The sequence below is a fragment of the Gopherus evgoodei genome, chromosome 4, assembly GCF_007399415.2.
Source record: "Gopherus evgoodei ecotype Sinaloan lineage chromosome 4, rGopEvg1_v1.p, whole genome shotgun sequence".
Classification (NCBI taxonomy): domain Eukaryota; kingdom Metazoa; phylum Chordata; order Testudines; family Testudinidae; genus Gopherus; species Gopherus evgoodei.
In genome coordinates, this window is record NC_044325.1 from 60,525,584 (window position 1) to 60,545,111 (window position 19,528).

Consider the following 19,528-nt stretch of genomic DNA (forward strand, 5'->3'; position numbering starts at 1 on the left):
AGCCGTGTGTGGTGCAGCCAGCCAGCCAGCCAGCCATACCTTTGTTCTTATCAGCCTTAAAGATTGCCACAGGGTGCCTCCAACACAATCCAAGCCCCAGTTTTTCTCCCAGACATGTATGTTCTGTACTGCTCAGCGTTCTCCTAGACAGTAGAAATATATTGAATCTATTATTCCTTTTAGTGAATAATATGCATACAACTTGTTATCCCAAATGGAATTACCCAGACACTTCAACTTCAACACATTGGATTAGATAAAACAATAAAACAAGTTTATTAACTACAAAGAGAGAGATTTTAAGTGAGTACAAGTAATGAGGCATAAAAATCAGAAATAGTTACAAGAAAAAAAAACACTAGTGCCTAACTTAACAAACTATATTAGATTCAAAGCAAAGTTTTCGCACCACATGCTTCAGCAGATATCTGACCAAACTCTCAGGTCAGGCCCTCTCCTCAAGAGTGCAATGGCTGCTTCCTTTGTCTTTTCAGGTGCAGAGAATGTGATGGGCAGGCAGAGAGAAAGAGAGAGGTGACTTGGGGTGTTTGTCCCTCTTTTTTATACTTTCAGCCCCCCTTTTGACAAACATTTCCAGCTGAGACCCAGGAGACCAAGAGTCTATGTGGAAGGATATTCTCTGCTGGTTGTGGTGGTTTGTGGGTTTTTTTTTGGCTAAAATGTAGATTTGTGTCCCTGCTCGTTTCCTGTCAAGAATGGCTACTTAGCAGGTAATGGTCCATCAACCTTGTCAGCCTTCTCTTTGTCTCTGAGGAACTGGTTTGGCCACTCCACAGATTTATCTGGAAAACATACTTTTAGTGACAGTCTCAGCTTATATTTATAATTTCACATATAACACTGCTATGTGCATTTTGCCATGATAATATTGATCAGCAAATTATGAGTTTTTAAATGATACCTCACAAGGCGTACTTCGTACAAACATTAGTACAATAATATGTTGAGTGTGAACATTGTGGTATATTTTATCATAAAAAATACGTTTACCTGTTCTTTTAACTAATTGCCTGCTTTGATTTGCACAGTTTGTGATCACTACTATAAATAGCTTTGATTTTGAATAGATATTAAGCCAATCCTAACTGATCAGGACATGCAGTTGAATGAAGACAGACAAAGGGATGGATTTAAGCAGCAGGCCATACTTTATTAATTTACCACTGGGGAAGGCTGCTGTGTACCCACAGGCTCTCTCTCATAAATCAGTGTAGTATAGTTGTAGCTGTGTTGGCCCTAGGATATTAGAGAGACAAGATGGGTGAGATAATATCTTGTATGTATATATGTACTTCCTTATTTATTTATTTAGAAGTTGACCCAATAAAATATATTACCTCACTCACCTTGTCTCTCATAAAGCAGGCATTTCACTGGATCCAGTGTGAAGTTACAGGTATTGCATCATATAACTATTCACAGCTGCCCGGGGGAGCAGGAGGAATGGGCAATTGGTCGGGCTCCCCATTTGAGAAGGACCTCAAACAAGGGGTATTGCAGCCCCTTTTGTCTTTCTCCCTGCTGGACACCAGCCACTTGTTTCCTTTCCCTGTTTCCTGCCTGATCCAATCCTAACATCCCAAAGCCAAATGTCAATCCTGGCATCTGAGAACAAAGCTGGCAAGGGTAGCAGAGAGAGCACCTTGCTACTTATGGCTGAAGAGGATTATTGAGAAGGGCTATCATAAGTAAAACACAGAAAACTATTTTGAAATCCTTAAAGTGCCTACCCCTTCTCCCACGGTCTCACCAGATGGGGATATTGATTGGCCCAGCAGTAGGAGAGAGAGCCCAGAAAAAAGGGAGAGAAGCAGAGTGCATGCCTCAGAATGCAGAGCTGGGTCTCTTCACATCCCTCTGGCCAACTGCATGAGGGAGGGAGCTGATCGGCTCTATGCTCCTACACTCCATTATTGTAAACCTCTTCCTGGGCTTTTGGGGGCCTCCTGCCCCTTCACATAGGAACATTCAGTACAATTGGCCTGAGTTTTTTGGGATGATGGAGTGCACTTGATATTTGCATTTACTTAACAAATTTATCACTCATTTTTGTGGGTAGCGGGGGTGTTAAGAGTATGATTATTTCCCTAGACATGACTGAAAGATACAGCAGTTAATTCTGTGACATCTACAGACTTTAATATCCTCCATTTATTTATTTTTAAATCCAGACTAGTCTGGTCTCAGAGTAGTCATGACATCTGCAGTGTGTGTATGTGTATGTATATATATTAAAGTGCCTCCTCTTCAAACCCTCTCTTTCTTTCTCATCTGTTGCAGGAATTCCCTTTGGGAACTTTTAGCTTCCTGTTATTTTATCACTGACTGCTACAAACTTAACCAGTTTTGGTCCCCTTTAGTTCTCAGTTTCCCAGGCTGCCAGTCTGTTCTTGTCTAATATTTCCGTCAATGCTTTTAACAATTTTCAGTGCCTCTGAAGCAAGCCTTCAGGCAGTCCCACACATCAACCTGATAAAATGTGTTATAAGATGGCTGTCTACTAGTACACACTACATCTGTTATCATTCTTTGAACCACCAATGCACATTAGTTAGGCAGCTGGTCATGAAGAGGCAGATTATGTGAGTAGTTTTCCACAAGCACTGCTCATGGTGAGCTCATTTACAAAACTGTGTTTAAACAGTAATAATGAATTATGATAGTCATTATTAACATCTTACATCCAACAGGATCTCAAGGTGTGAGTGCATTTTCTGTTTATATAGTTATTATGTAGTGTCTTCTTATCTATCCGTTTCCTCATGGTTCCTAACATTCTGTTAGTGTTTTTGACTGCCACTGCACATTGAGTGGATGTTTTCAGAAAATTATTCACATGACTCCAAGATGTCTTTCATTAATGGTAATAGCTAATTTAGGCCTTTGCATTTATCAACATTGAATTTCATTTGCCATTTTGTTGCCCAGTCATCCAGTTTTGTGAGATACATTTGTAACTCTTAGCAGTCGGCTTTGGACTTAACTGTCTTGAGTAATCACCTGTGAACTTTGCCACCTCGCTCTTTACCCCTTTTTCCATATAATTTATGAATGTGTTGAACAGCACTGATCCCAGTACAGGTCCTTGGGAAGCATGCTATTTAACTCTTTCCATTCTGAAAATTGGCCATTTATTCTTACCCTTTGTTTCCTGTTTTTTAACTAGTTATTGATCAGTGAGCGTGAGGTAACTGTTATCTGAATTTCCTCACACCAATCTAATATTAGTCATAGATTGACCCGGGGGGCAGGGAGTGTGTGTGTCAGCATCTTCCCACTGAGGATCGGTGCTGCTAGAGTTTGGAGTAAAAGCCACCAAAGCCACTTGTCCCCTTTCTTCCCACCAGAAGAAACTCTCTAGTAGATGAGAGAGCCACCAGCAGCCTTCGCCTTAGCTCTCATCTCTCATTCTGACTGCATGGCTGTAGTATTTCTGCTGCTGGAATGGGAGAGAGAGTTTTCAGTTGTGGTTCCCCAAATATTCTCTGTTCTTAAAGTGATGAAATAGTCAGCAGACTATTTCTAAAGAAATAGCTATTAAAATGACACAAATACAGATACGTTGAGACTGAAAATGTTCGGTCATCAGAAATGACAATATTGGGAAAATGCCTATGTAGATTTTAATGGAACTACTCGTGAGTAAAGTTTCTCAAGTGTCCGAGTGTTTACAGGTTTAGGATCTCAATATGTGTCTATATATAACTTACCAAGAACACATATTGTATATTTTAAAAATCAGACCTAAATATGGGTATGAGTATCTACTCAATGTAGCATAAAGCCTTGTAGGCCTGAACTTGTAAGCCTGATGTTTCAATAATACCATTTTTCTCAAGGATTTACAAAGCCAGCCAACAGTGTAACACCTGTGCATAGTAGGGAGATATCTCTTTAAGAGACTCATGGGCAGGGGAGGTAGGCGTGAGATGTGTCTGGGTCATTGTTGCTAGGCAAATTAAGCATTCCACATCCGGAAGCCTCTGGAATTGGGTGTGGTAGGTTGGAGTCTTCTCCAGTAGGTTCTCTGTTGCTGGGTTTGAACTCCAAGAGGGCAAGCAGTCAGGGCAGCTGCTTTACAAAGGGCCACGTACTCTGTGTGAGTTGGGAGAGGCTGAGGCCAGGAGCAGAAAGCAGGCTTGTTGTCCCTAACTCTGAAGCATTTTGCAGCAGGGTTTTTTTTTTTTAATCTACATACTTAACTGAGTGGTTGGTTAATCAGTTTTTGGCTGGCTAACAGTGATTTCAGCAGAGGAAGAGGAAGAGTCTGCATGGATTCAACAGAAGCTTCCTACAAGCAAGTGGAAGGAAGTTTTTTTGTTTGGGTGTTGTTTTTTTTTAAACTCAGCAGAGGGTGTAGATTTGGTGATCAAAGACTGTAATTGAGACTCAAGTGAACTCAGCCTAAGCTTTTGGGAACTCAGTTCTTCTCACTGTGATTCTGTGGGGACTGAACTGTTCAGATTGTAATTTTTCTTTATTTATGTATTATGTATAAATGTGAAGATAATGTCTGTGGTGTATGAAATAGCCATGTTATGTTAAAAAAATAATTTTATATCGTAAGATATTGTAAAGTTATTTAATTAAATTAATTTCTTTAGCTCTTTTTGGGACATGAATGTGGGGAGGCTGACCCTATGCAATCCTTGCTGAAAAACCTTAGAGATTGAATTCTGGGTCTCCAGATATTCTTCTATGGGAGTTGGGTTTTTTTAGGCACTAGAGAAGGGCAATGAAGTGAATTCTAGCCCACCCAAAGGTTACAAAAGGCTCTTAGTATTATACTGTTTCTTATCTCCTTTTTCCAAATTTCCTGATAACTTGAGCTTTCATTTTGTTCCATTCTACCAACAGTTATGAATACAGTATTTTAAAAGGCAAACAAATTTAATTCGGGCTTTGATCTGTTAAGAATAAAAAGGTTTATATGTAGATCAGAATATTGGTGATTTAAAGCAAGCTTAGTTTTTAAAAATGTTTCTGGAGAGAAAATAAAACAATGTATATTCTCTTATATACATTCTAAATATACTGAAAACTAAATTGATACCTAACATGGCTGGCTATTTTAAGTATTTACTGTACAGTGCAATTTCTAAAAGTGAACTTGGATACAGTGGAACCTTCTTTGGTGAATGGACTTTCTGCCCTCTTGTACTCCACACCTGGGTAATTTTCTCTGTAGAGGGATCATGTAGTTATGGTTTCATAGGACATTTTTTAAAATGATAATTATATTTTAAAAATGTATATAATTCAGAGCCATCAAATTGCATTTTATTAGCCTATGGAAGTATATCCCTTTTATTATTGTTACCTTCATTTTCCCTCCCCATTTCACTTCTATTGTTTGTTACACTTGCTTCTTATATCTTGTTTTCAGTAAACTCTTTGGGGGAACGAGCCATGTCTTCCTATGTACTTGTATAGTGCCTCGCACAAGGAAGCTGTGGGACCTTTGGGTACTGCTGTGATAATAATATGAGCAAGTGCATTATGAAGCATTATGGAGATCTTTTTAAGACCGGCATTAGCACCACAGCACTCCTGTGCACATTAGAAGCTTCGTAGGAGCTCACAGATCTTTTTATATTTATATGTTCCCCAGATCCATGGGCTCTGAATCTCATGGGCTTGATAAACTCAGCAGATGGCAGATTGCTAATTTGGGGAACCATGATTCTTTTAAAGTTTACATGCTCCTATGGAGTTTTTAAGGTCCACAAGAAAAGTGCTGCAGGACTTAGGACCATGAAGGGCAACAAAGCTCTGCTGATACATAGAGAATTGAGTTCCTGGATGGGTTGCCATCGGTCTTCAGCCTGACTCCAAGTGCACCAGAAGCAAACTGGGACCCTAAGGAGAAATGGCCTTTAACAAAAAAATTCTTAAGAAAAATATCAAGTCCATCTATTCTTATTTTGGATTTTGAAAAAGTTAGTGGCCCAGCCCTTTGTGTTGCTTTTTGGCTGTGTAGATAATTGTATTTCCTTGCATATTTGATATGCATTTGAATTCAATTTGTATTTTTGTTCACAGAGAAATTCCTGCTGATTTTTTCCCTAAAATAAGTTTGGATGTCTGAGTGGTAATTTTATGTATATAAGTTTTCTATCCTGAAGAATGGACACTCAGAATACTTTACAAGACAATAAAACACACATGGGCATAGATGTGGGAGCTAGGCAACCAACTACTACACATCGAGATGAAGGGAAATTTTGGCCAAGGACACCCAGTGAGACCTAAATTTCTTACAGAAAATGATGTGGGATTTTTAATGTCCAGACTGAGCAGATATGGCCTTGAGTACTAATATTGCATCTTAAATATCTCCATTCAGTAAGCTATATGAACCTATGTTTTATTTGCTTCAGAATGATTAAAAGCTGAGTCGATCCTTCCTGTATTTGAATGACTGGTTCAAGAAAACTTGGGTTTTTCAAACCTGATGATTAGACCCCAAAATGTATGTTTATGCTTAAAAAAAAATCCTGTGGCAACTGAGTCTTAGAGCCCGGGTCAATTGATTTGAGCTCATGGGGCTTGGGCTGTGGGGTTAAAAATAACAGTGTAGATGTTCCCACTCAGTCTGGAGCCTGGGCTCTGAGATCCAACCTCCATCCTGGGTTTCAGAGTCCAGGCTCCAGCGTAAGCAAGAACATCTACACTGCTATTTTTAGCCCTGCAGCCTGAGCCCTGTGAGCCTGATGCTCAGATTTGGAACCATGGGTCTTCCTTTGCAGTAGACAAATCCTAAGCCCCCATGGGTCTTCCTTTGTAGACATATCCGAAGCCACCTCTTCAAGTTCACTAGTGGTGGATTTAGAGTTAGTGTTCTCAGCTTCATATTTGGGGCTCCTCCTTGGGACCCAGCCAAGAAAAAGAACATTCTCTCTTGTCTTCCCTCACCTCAATTTTTTATTATTTTTTCTCTATCCTCCTCCTATAAGTAATAGGAAGTAAATGAAAATGAAGTGAGGTACCTTGTTTTTGTAGTCTAACTTATTTTTCCACAAACCACTTGAAAATTGCTGTGGGTCTCGGTGGACCACTTAATGATCTTTCCAAATATTGTTTGTACTGTTAGCCAACTATTGTAAAGTGCTTTGGATAAGAATGCTTAAATAATGTTGGAGTGCGGGGTCTGGCCAGGACTTAGAGTGTGGGAGGGAGATCAGGGCTAGGGGTGCAGGGTCTGGGAGGAAGTTAGGGTGCAGGAGCAGGCTGAGGGTTGGGGTGCATGGTCTGGCCAGGAGTTAGGGTGTGGGAGGGGGCTCAGGGCTTGGGTTGGGGTGTGGAGCGCTTAACTGGGGCAGCTACTGTTTGGTGCGAGGGGTGCAGGTGGGATGTGGGAGCGGGTGTAGGAGTAAGGGAGGGCAGGGGGCTGGGGCTGTGGGAGATGCAGGAGTTAGGGAGGACAGGGGGCCGTGGGTGTGTGAGAGGGGTGCAGGAATCAGGGCTTGGAGTGTGTGAGGAGGGTGCAGGAGTCAGGGAGGGCAGGTGGCTGGGTGTGTGTGAGGGGGTGCAGAGTCAGGGCTGGGGGTGCAGGGTCTGGTAGGAAGTTAGGGTGCAGGAGCAGGCTGAGAGTTGAGGATCTGGCCAGGAGTTAGGGTGTGGGAGGGGGCTCAGGGTTGTGGTGTGGAGCGCTTACCTGGGGCAGCTCCCATTTGGTGTGAGGGGCGCAGGTGGGAATGGGGGATGCAGGAGCTTCCATTTGATGCTCAGGGTGGGGATGGGGATGGGGGGGTGCAGGAGTCAGGGCAGGCGGTTGGGTTGTGAGTGTGCTCCCAGCCCCCTGCCCTGAGTGGCTCACGACGGGCGGCTGGAAGGGATATGCGTAGGGAAAATGTGGGAGCCTCACCTTTGCTCTGCCCTGCCCTGATTCCACCCCATTCCCCAAGGCCCTGCCCCTGCCTCTTCTCTGCCTCCTGCTCTGAGCACGTTGTGGCCCCATTCAGGGGAGGAGGCGGGGAAGAGGGGAGCTTGGCCGCCAGTGAGTGCGGAGCCTGCAGCAGGAGCCGGCGGCACCAAGTTTCTACCCCTGCAGCTGCCTGGCCCTAGGGCCCCCTGTCATTGGGGGGGCCCGTGCCAGAGCACCCTGTGTTTTACTGTAAATCCGCCTCTGAAGTTCAAGTGTTTCCATGTTTGTTTAAGATATAACTGCCTGCTTGTTTACATAAATGTGGTAAGGATGAAACTCATCCTTGTGCAGAGGTCCCAGACACAGTCCTATGCAGCAATTGTGCACCACTGAAGTCCTTAAAAGGGAGGTTAAGTGAAATGATGTGGCCTTGTATGGGCCCTCATGACAGAGATGAATTTTAGCCATGTTCATGTATCTGAATGTTAACCTTTCTTAATTCTTAAATGAACAGAGGTTAAACTTACATTGAATAGAATCCAAAATAAATGCTTGTGTTCTCTAGATAAATTGTGTTTTGTTTTCTGTAATATCATTTATTTAGGTTTAGTCCCAATTTGCTCACTGGGTCTGTCTCAGATTGGCCGTATGAACCTTGGAATGAATGCCAGTACCTTCAAGTATTATACAATGTGCGGCCTTCAAGAGGGTTTTGAACCTTTTGCTGTCAACATGAACCGAGATGTTGCTATGTGGTTTAGCAAACGCTTACCAACTTTTGTCAACGTGCCAAAAAATCATGCTCATATTGAGGTAACATTGCATGTTAAGAAGACACCTGTTTCTAAACAGTTGATTTAGTCATGCCAAGACTCTAAATCCTCACCAGTGCTTACTGTCATCAGGTAATATATAAAGCTATTACTCATAGACTTTAAGGCCAAAAGGGACCATCATGGTGTAGTCTGATCTCCTACAGAGCTCAGGCCTCAGAACCTCACCCACCCACTCCTATAATAGGACCATAACCTCTGGCTGAGTTACTGAAGTCCTCAGATCTTGATGTAAATACTTCAAGTTACAAAAAAGCCACCATTTCTTCTAGTTCAAACCAGCAAGTGACCTGTGCCCCACACTGCAGAGGAAGGCAAAAATGCCCCAGAATCTCTGCCAATCTTACCTAGGGGAAACGTCCTTCACAAACCAAAATATGGTGATCAGACCCTGAGCATGTGGGCAAGACCCACCAACCACACTTCTGGGAAAGAATTCTCTGTTGTTACCCAGATCCCTCCCCATTTAGGGTCTCATCTCTGGCCATAGGAGATATTTGCTAATAGCAATCACAGATGGATCATATGCTATTATCATAGAATGGAATAATAGAATATTAGTGTTGGAAGAGACCTCAGGAGGTCATCTAGTCCAACCACCTGCACAAAGCAGGATCAACACCAATTAAATCATCCCAGCCAAGGCTTTGTCAAACCGGGCCTTAAAAACCTCTAAGGATAGATATTCCATCACCTCCCTAGGTAACCCATCCCAGCCTCCTAGTGAAACAATGTTTCCTAATATCCAACCTAGACTTCCCCCGCTTCAACTTAAGACCATTACTTCTTGTTCTGTCATCTGACACCACTGAGAACAGCCTAGCTCCATCCTCTTTGGAAATCCCCTTGCAGGTAGTTGAAAGCAGCTATCAAATCCCCCCTCATTCTTCTCTTCTGCAGACTAAACAATCCCAGTTCCCTCAAGCCTCTCCTCATAAGTCATGTACCCTCGCCCTGTAATCATTTTTGTTGTCCTCTGCTGGACTCTCTCCAATTTGTCCATATCCCTTCTGTAATGGAGGGATGAAAACTGGACACAATACTCCAGGTGTGGCCTCACCAGGGCCGAATAAAGTGGAATAATGACTTCACTTGATCTGCTAGCTATGCTCCTACTAATGCAGCCCAATATGCCGTTAGTCTTCTTGACAACAAGGGCACACTGCTGACTCATATCCAGCTTCTCGTTGGACTGTAATCCCCAGGTCCTTTTCTGCAGAACTGCTGCTTAGCCAATCAGTCCCCAGCCTGTAGTGGTGCATAGGATTCTTCCTTCCTAAGTGCAGGACTCTGCACTTGTCCTTGTTGAACCTCATCAGATTTCTTTTGGCCCAATCCTCCAATTTGTCTAGATCACTCTGGATCCTATCCCTACCCTCCAGCATATCTACCTCTCCCCCCAGTTTAGTGTCATCTGCGAACTTGCTGAGGGTGCAATTAATCCCATCATCCAGATCATTAATTAAGATGTTGAACAAAACTGGCCCCAGAACCAACCCCGGGGCACTCTACTTGATATCGGCTGCCAACTAAACATCAAGCCGTTGATCACTATTGTAGGCAATATCGTCATACCATCCCCTGCATGAATTATCAAGCTCAAAACAAGTTAGATTTCTTGCCCCCCCCACTACTCTACTTGAAAGGCCATTCCAGAATTTTGCTCTCCAATCGTTAGAGACCTTCACCTAATTTCAAGCCTAAACTTGATATTGATAGTTTGATACCTAATTTAGGTCCATTTGTTCTTATGCCAACATTGGCCCTTAACTTAAATTATACCCCTCTTCCCTGTGTTTATCTCTGTGATGTATTTGCAGAGAGTAATCATATCTCCCTTCATCCTTTGTTTTGTTAATCTGAGCAAACTAAGATCCTTAAATCTCCTATCATAAGGTAGGATCTCCAGTCCTCTGATAATCCTACTAGCCCTTCTCTGCACCTGTTTAAGAAAGATGAGTTCAAACTGAAACATGGGAGATGAGAATTGCACACAGTATTCCAGATGAGATCTCACTATGGCCTTGTATAGTGGTGGTAAGACTCCTCTATTGCTATTGGAAAAATATCACCTGATGCATCCTAGGATTGCATTAACCAGGTACATGTTGGCTAATACCAGATGATCTCCTTGTCTGTCTCCCACTTCATTTATGGTAGTGTTGTCACCCCGTGTGGATGTTCATTATTGTTCTTTATATCTGCATTACTCATTCATACTGGTGCACTACAGTCATTTAGGTACTCAAAGCATGCCAGCTGTGGATTATTTAGAACTATTTTGGAATTCAAATTTATATTTTATACCTTTTCCTTTTTTACCTTTTTTACTTGCCTTTTTATGTTGAGGGCCTGTTCCATCACCTTGGCCATACACCAGGATAGAAGTCATTGGGATGCTATATTAAAGTTAAAGTAGAATCTAAAAAAACTTTTGAATTATGAGTGTAAGAGATTAACAATACAAATAATAATTATCTTTCTTGAATTTTTCTCTACTGGACATTTGGCTTGACTTTGTCATGTGAGGATGAAACAGTTTAAACAGCAACCTGTTCATTATAAGTTAATTCTTCGTCAGCTGACTTCAGCATTAATTAATACAAAATTTCCATAATGTGCTTCTCAGTTTTATAAATGAATTTGATATTATTTTTTATGATTTTTAGATAACGAGAATCGATGGAACCCTTGACAGCCCACCTTGCTTAAAAGTGACCCACAAGACATTTGGCACACAGAACAGCAATGCAGACATGATATATTGCCGCTTGAGCATGCCCATTGAGTTCCATTCATCCTTTAACTATGGCACTGGTGTGGCAAGTGCATCTGCTGATGCTTTCCAGAAAAGGTTAGATTTATATTTAATCATCTTGTGGTAGATTTCTAGTCGAAATTTAAAAAAAAACAATTCTCCATTATTCTTTTTTTTACATATAGTACTTCCCATTCATTTTCTTCCCATACACTGTAATTTTATAGGATTTATGTTACTGATGTTCTTTATTTATTAACAAAACACTGCATTTTAAATGTGAACGTTTAAATAACCTTAAAACAAAAGTTTGCTGCAGAGCACTATATATCTAAACAAGGATCTACCCAAGAAACATAGCAAGAGGGCTCTAGTTATTTATTGGCTTGATTTTGAGACATGCTGAGCACTCAGAAATCCCGGTGAGATCAGTAGGATTTGCAGGGATTCAGCACCTCTGAAAGCCAGACCAGAATCTTTTACTTACCCTCTAATCTTGAATTTATATTATATAAGCCTCGCCCTATTTCATATTTCCACTCCTCCTCTTAGTTCATGTGTACTGCAAATGCAGCAATAAATATGCTCAGGGAAGGAAAAAGACCATTTATCTTTGGTTGGCTGTTGTAAATATCTCTCTCTACAGTTCTTCCTCATGTCAATGGGAATGAACATATATGCATCACCTTCCTTTCTTGATCTTTTCTAGAAAGGCTTGTTGCATTCCATTGACATTGAAAGTACCTAGTCTGTGTCCAACAAACAGAAACTAATCCATGTGAGCAATTTATTTCACGTATTCAAAAAAAAAAAAAAAGACAGTGTCACTTAATGCTTTAAACTACCAAATTACTGCAATGCTGCTTTTTTCCTCCAGAAAACAGAACCAAGAAACTGCTCTTCACACTACAACAGTAAGTAAATATGCTCAGTTATGCTTTTCATTACTTAATAATATTTGCTACCTGATAGTATGCTCATTTAAAAAAGGTCTGTTGAAAATCCCTGTGATTTTATTTGTGTGTATCCACATTGGCCAATTTTTTTTTAAATTTGGTGCCTATGTTTAGGTTTCTAAATATATATCTAAACCCTGTCTTTATTGTGGATTATTTCTCCTTTATTGTAGTACTACTACTATTTTACTAACTGTAGTATTTCTGTATAGGGGGCAGACCATTTTCTCATGTTTCAGAGCTTATTTTAGCTGCTTTACAGAAACATACTTTTAAAAACCATAGGCAATGTAGCTGTGCTTTTTTCTTTTTCTTTTCTTTTTTTTTTTTAATTCTCAGTGTATATGTGATGGTCTCTTCCTGTATTTGTTAAGAGTGTTTCTTATTTTTGTCTTCATAATACAATTCTGTTTTCTGTCATTAAGACACTACTTTTTCTCTTTTCAGTACTATTACTCAGTGCGAGTATTTGCTGGTCAAGACCCATCTTCTGTCTGGGTTGGCTGGGTAACACCTGACTACCACTTTTACAGTGAAAATTTTGACCTAAACAAAAATAGCACAGTGACAGTTACGTTAGGTGATGAAAGAGGCAGGGTTCATGAAAGGTAGGGGACTTGCATATCACTTATTAAATAATTTTTTTAATTACCTATTTACTTGTTGGAATGGAATTTTACTTCAGTTTCATTCATCTTTGTGGATAATAAAGTAATAATGGACTGTGTTCTAATGCTCATTTAAATTCTAAGTATTAGGTGGAACTAGTCACTAAATCATATATTTGTTAATTAACAAATTTTGCATGGTGCTGTTAAAATCCGAGAGGGGGCATTCTGTTTCAACTAACAGTTTGCCCAGCTCTCCTCCTTTCATTGTTATACTTGAATGATCACTACAGGTGAACTCATGCTTTCCAAATCAGTCATGTCACAGTTGAATGGCATTCAGAAAAGTAAGAAATTCATTCATGCGTTTGAAATCTGTAAAGAACACTAGAAAGGGCCTTTTCAATCTGAACCATGTCCAAGTGAATATTGATTCATTGGTATGAGTGTGATTAAAGCCACCAGGACAAGTGAGAAATGGCTTTGCAGTGTAAGTTTGTGTTCATTTGACAAATGGTCAGTACAAACACTGATCAGTAAAACAAAGTTCCTTTATATTTTAAGATGCTCTTTCTACATTATCACAACAAAACAGTAAAAAATCTGACGTCTCCCTCAGAATTTCTAGTTATTAGTAAAAAAAAATTGTTTAATATATATCTTAACCTGTATATTTAATCAGTCACAATTCAGCAAATAATTAGTTTTCATTATTCTTGATATTTTTCTTTCAGTGTGAAGCGCAGTAACTGCTACATGGTTTGGGGTGGAGACACATTTGCTAATTCCCAGAGATCAAGTCGTAGTAATGTTGATTTAGAAATTGGATGCCTTGTTGACCTGAGTACTGGAATGTTGTCATTCACAGCCAATGGAAAGGACCTTGGCACTTGTTATCAGGTATTAGCAGCTTTTCAGAAAATTAGCTATCAAGTTGGCTGCTTTAACAAAGATTGTTTCTTTCTTCGCCAGATGTCTCAACAGTACATATTTCTGATACCATGATCTTTCTAAACGTGTTGATAAAATGAAGAATCTGCTCATGTAATGCCACATTTTTCTTGTTTCCAATAATTCTTTTAAACAGAGGAAACAGTACTGATGTTAACATTAGAAAAATATTGATTGGACTTTTCATCTCTCCAATATGCCAATAGTTTGTTTGATAATTTTTATTTCATTAAATTTTATTTAAAAATAATTCTTTAATATGTAACATATCAAGAGACGGAGCAGGAATGATTTAGGGTGGAGGCAGGTTTTGGCTTCAGAAATCAAATCCAGATTTCAGGAACCTCAAAGTTTGGATCTGGATATCTGGTTTAACTCTATATTTCAATAGGGACCTATACAACTTTTCATCTTGGTTGAGGTTTTGTATGTCCCCCAGAACTGTGGAATATGGGGATCTGGTGACTGGGTTTAGTTCAGTCTCTAGTTAAGTATACTCTTAAATTTCACTTCATAAACATTTTGCTCCTTTTTTTCAGCTTTGATGATAAAACTAGACTGGTCAGTTTTATTTTTTGCTTTGTCTGTGCAGTAGCTAATGCAATACTGTCACATCTGAGTTTATAGAATGGCAAGGAAATGTTTAAATTAAAAAGAACCATGTTATTAAACTTTAAAAATAATGACAATATTTATTTTCTTTTTAGTATTTTGAAGACTTATTATTTTCCAAATCTATATATGGAGTGTAAATGCTGAAGTGAAAACTTTAAAAAGTATAATTTTGCTTACATTCAAATCACTTCTTCTAAATTTTTAGACAAGAAATTACTGGGTGATTAATCTGATCCTTCTCTAAACCTGGTTTTGCCACTCTGTATTTGGGACTACTTGGTTGACTTCAGTAGAATTTCTATGCAAGGATCTTTTGCAGGATCAGGCTGCTGTGACTTTTAGAAAGCACCCTGATCTCCAAACAAGCTACCCAACATTCAGTCTATCACTGAAATGGCCATGTTTCAGATTTAGATGTTTATTTCAATAAAACAATGTTCAGTGAAATATTGCACCAGCAGTCCACTTCACTTTCTTCTGCAGAAGGAGCCTAACAGACTGAACTATTACAGATTATATTAGTTGCTTGAAAAAAAAGTAATTACTTATGTATTAAGTCATTTTCATAATATACTAAAAAAGCTGTCACTAGCAATGCAGATAATAGCATACAGAACCTTCTGAAAAAAGGATATAAACTACTAATATGAATCTCTCTCTCTGGCTGGCAGTGAATAAAAATTGTTGCTATTTGGTAGCTATTTGGATGCCTATATGAAAAGAGCTGGTGGGTCTCAGTCTGCTTCCAGCTTGGACAAGTATCTATATATAGTAAAATCCATCATCAAAAGTGGTTCTAACTCACACCTCTTTTTGATAGCCTTAGAAGAGAAGGCAGTGAATGAATCGGCTTGAATGTTTATTTCTCAACCCCTGAGGGGGTAGGCTTGTTTGGAAGCTTGCAGTGCTCTTGCCCATTTTGTTTACCTGCTCTCTGTATAACTTAGAACACTGCTTTTTCCAGTGTAGCCTGTCTATCATTTTTCTGAACACGCCCCACCCCCCCCTTTACTTAAAAAGCATTAAGATAAATTAAACAATAAAAACTAAACTATTAAAGGATTCAGAGGCACAAGTTGAGTAAGAGGCTTTTCAGGGGCACTAAATGCAATAGACTGAGGAGTGTGGCTTGACTGAAGCATCATTTCTAACCGTTTCTCTATTTTATGGGTATTTTGTTACTCTCTCTTATTATTTTGGAGTGTTCACATTGATGCAATACCAATTTGTATTTAATAAGTTGTAAAAACTGCCAGTAGCAAAATAGCTAATGGGCAAGCTGAATAAATGGAGGTGGATGCTTTGTGGTCGGCCAAGGGACTAGGCACTGAACAGGTTCTTTCCTGCTATTGGGAACTGTAACACAATATTTTGGTTGACTTAAGGAGAACAGTTCCACATTGTTTTCCATTATGTACATTTCATATGATTTACTATAAACAACATTGAGGGTGTGTGAAATGGAGATGGTTCTAAACATGTAGGGTAAATTAGTGAGGAGAGTTTGCACGCCCAGGTCTATACTTGGTCCTTATGAAACAATATCTACATTTCAAGAGAGATAGGTGGATAACATTAAAGATGTTCCACTTAGAAAGTACCCACATAGAATTTTATGCTTTTTAGATAGGAATGAGATCAGTTGTAAAAATTGTATCTGTTCCTGTATTAGAACAGGCTACTTTGTATGTGTAACACTAAAACTTGCTGGATGGTGCTTGACAATGTTGCTCTCTAGTGAACATAGCCTACATAAGACAAATGCTGTATGCAGACAACTTTTTTATAAGGGGAGCTGGTATTGACCTCTATATTTTATTTTCTATTATCAACAATTCTTGCAATCCTTTTTTGAGAACCTTACACTTCCATTGTTTGCAGCAGGCCTTTGAAATTTGCTGAAAAAAAATCCTGCCATTTTCTTGTCCCATTATTATTTTTTTCAAATTTGGATGAGTTATAAGGTGTTGAAAACCATCATAAATCATTTCTGGCTTTCATTGTTATTGCTTAATTTTGACAGTGTGCCAAAATCTCTGAATAGTCTACGGCCTGGTGGCTGCTGTAGCAGCAGCATATACTGCACTGGGAATTTCCAAGAGCAGAGGCAGCGCATCTGCCTCTTTCCACACCCCCCACCCAGCAATTCCCAAAAGCTTACACTTGGCCCCAAGGCCTGTCCCTCCATCTGCAGTGCTTCATGGGGCATGAACAACAATTAATTTATTATTTAAATTATATTTATTAATTAAATTAAAATGATTAATTTATTACACCATAGCCTAGCCTATTTGTTTGCCAAAAAATTATCAATGTTTCTAACACCGAGTGGCTCCACCAGTTTTTGGTGTCAATTTTTAAGGCATAGCGCAGAGATGGTTTTCTTCCTGTAACAGATATTTTCAGCACTCTGTCATTAAGATTTTCTTATAGAATGGTTAGGTACTGAGAGTAGTTGCCAGAGTCAGAGAGCCATGTGCGCTAGAGTTTCTGTTGCAATGGAGCTCAAGCAGTTTTGGCAACCTGTTCTATTTTTTTTAAATAGAAAAACAAACCAAAAAAACCACACCCTTGAGTAGACAAAAAAAAACCAAACGTATGTGTTAAGTAAAATTATCCTGAACTCTTTAAACTATATTTAAATTAAATGCTATGTGCTACTTTCTTTGAAAACTATTGCAGTGTGATCCCTGATTTTTGTGGCCAGTTTTAGATCAAAGTAACAGCTGCTGAATAAAGAAGTGGAATTTATTGTTCTCATAAGAACAATTAACTGTTATTTTTTGTAGCATTCCTTGTTTGTTAGATGCAAGTATAGTTCATTTAGGTGTTTTCTTAATTTTGCAATGAACTCCCAGGGAAATGTGATGAAAACGTTAGGGTTATTATTCCTGATGTGGCAGCTTTCAAAACAATGCTCCTGTTATATGCAAGCCATTAAAACTCAAAGGCTCTGTAGTAAATTTTAAACAGAATATCTCTCTTTTTTCAAGTCTTCTTTTCCCAGAAAACACTTTTGAACATATTGAGTGGTTTTCAGATTTTTTTTGTTTTGTTTTGTTAGTGAATGTGACAAAAACTAGTCTACTAAAAAACAGAGCATGGCCTTTCCTATAAATGTTTATTTTCTGTGAAAATACTTAGACAAAAAGAGTTGAAAGTCTGCACATGAATCATGTCTCAATAACTTTTAAACTGTGTATTTCAAATTGTTTAATTCTTTACTCCAATTTTCAAAATAATAATGAAAATAACTGTAAATGGCCTTTGTCTTTCTTTCTTAAACACTTCTGGATGAAAATCATAAAATACAAATGAGAATTTTTTCAGTCACCTCATCTGAACAAGTTTCTGATATTTCAACCAGATGAACAAGACTATGAGATAATTGTTATTCTAATGTTGTAACCATTTCCATTTTTCAATTTTCTCAAGTTGAGCAGAGGACCAATATTTGTATGCTGGGTCTTCATTTACAAAGGCCCAGTGACCAAAATAATGAGTTGCTCTAGACCTATTTATTATATACTGTCATAAAATTCAGAAACCTTTTTCTATATTTTATATAATAAGGAGGAAATGGAAAATAATATATATTTAATAGAGGCATTTATAATTAATTGTCATACCAATATCAAATGATAGAGAAGAGAAAAGGGATATTTAATATAGATTTATGAAGGTAGTTATTTTATTTGAGCTAGTAACAATGTCCTGACCTTCACACAAGATTAGAAAATAAAAAGTAAATTATAACAGAGAGAGAAAGAGAAAGTATCTATTTATCTATCTGGTCAACCTATCTACTAGCAAGTAGCAAAGAATTTTACCATGTTTAGTCAATTTCCAAAAGAATGTCTAGGATATGTTCAGTATTTTTCCAATTTTGTTGTATTAAAATGTTGCTTTCCAATCTATGATGCCTTGTTTTCCTGCTTCTTAGGGAAAGACTGCATAAATCACAGGCTATATAACCATTGCACATTTTGCTTTTATTTTCCAAGGGCTAAAAATGCATATATGTTGTATCTAGCCCAATGCTGAGAGTGTGTTTCCCTTAAAATACATCAGCTTAAGAAGTGTTAGATACCTACAGTCTATGGTTTGCCAGATGTGATAGCATGACCATGTAAGGCATCTTCTGGTTTTTCTAAAATTGATGGTCTGAGTGACCTACAGAACTTGCAATGCACAATTCTGCAGCTTTCAGCAGTTTGCCACACTTTTTAGCTTGTGACACTTTACAATGATACGCAGCATATCTAGTACACTAACTGCACATATGTGCCATGTGTAGTATACATGCATATTATATGAAATATTCAGTGATGTGGTATAAATGTTTTTTTACTCATTAGTGAATTAATTAGAAGGACAAATGAAATACCATAAAACTATATTCCATTCCACATGGTCATGTGTTTTTCCACTTACTTTACAGAAAAATACTTGAGAAAATTTTTAGAGGGGTCTTAAAAATAAATTGGTGCTTTTTCCTGTGTGTGAAGTACTAGGAATCTAAATAAAGAGACGGAAGAAGAGAAAATATTTAAGTAATAAAAAAATTTCTACACAAGTTTCTCCATAAATTACGATGTCACAGTTTTAAGGTGTGATATGTTGTGACCAATCAGGGCTAGGCACAAATGCTATATCTAAATGGAAGTAGTTAATTGCAAGTTCTCCAAAAATTATAATAGCTTTTATGCCTTTGGTATTTGTATGAGAAATTGTTAACTCACTATAGATAATCCTAATATGAAACAGAACTTTACATTACCCTGGCTAAATGATTTCTCATTTCTTCCCCCTCACAAAGTGATGGCATTGAAGTTTAGTTCATATCAAATTAGAGTTTACCTAGCATAAAGGGGCCAGAGTAGGCATAAGGGCATTCTAAAATCCCCATATCTTGCCAG

The 19,528-nt window shown here is 38.7% G+C and overlaps 1 protein-coding gene across 1 annotated transcript in view; it reads left to right on the forward strand.

The window, feature by feature from the left end:
• Positions 1-19,528, forward strand: part of RYR3 (ryanodine receptor 3) — a 607,531-nt gene that overhangs the window by 246,425 nt on the left and 341,578 nt on the right. Inside the window, 5 exon segments of the mRNA XM_030559417.1 lie at positions 8,493-8,701; positions 11,391-11,575; positions 12,357-12,393; positions 12,883-13,043; positions 13,778-13,943. Coding sequence (XP_030415277.1) covers positions 8,493-8,701; positions 11,391-11,575; positions 12,357-12,393; positions 12,883-13,043; positions 13,778-13,943 — 758 coding nt within the window.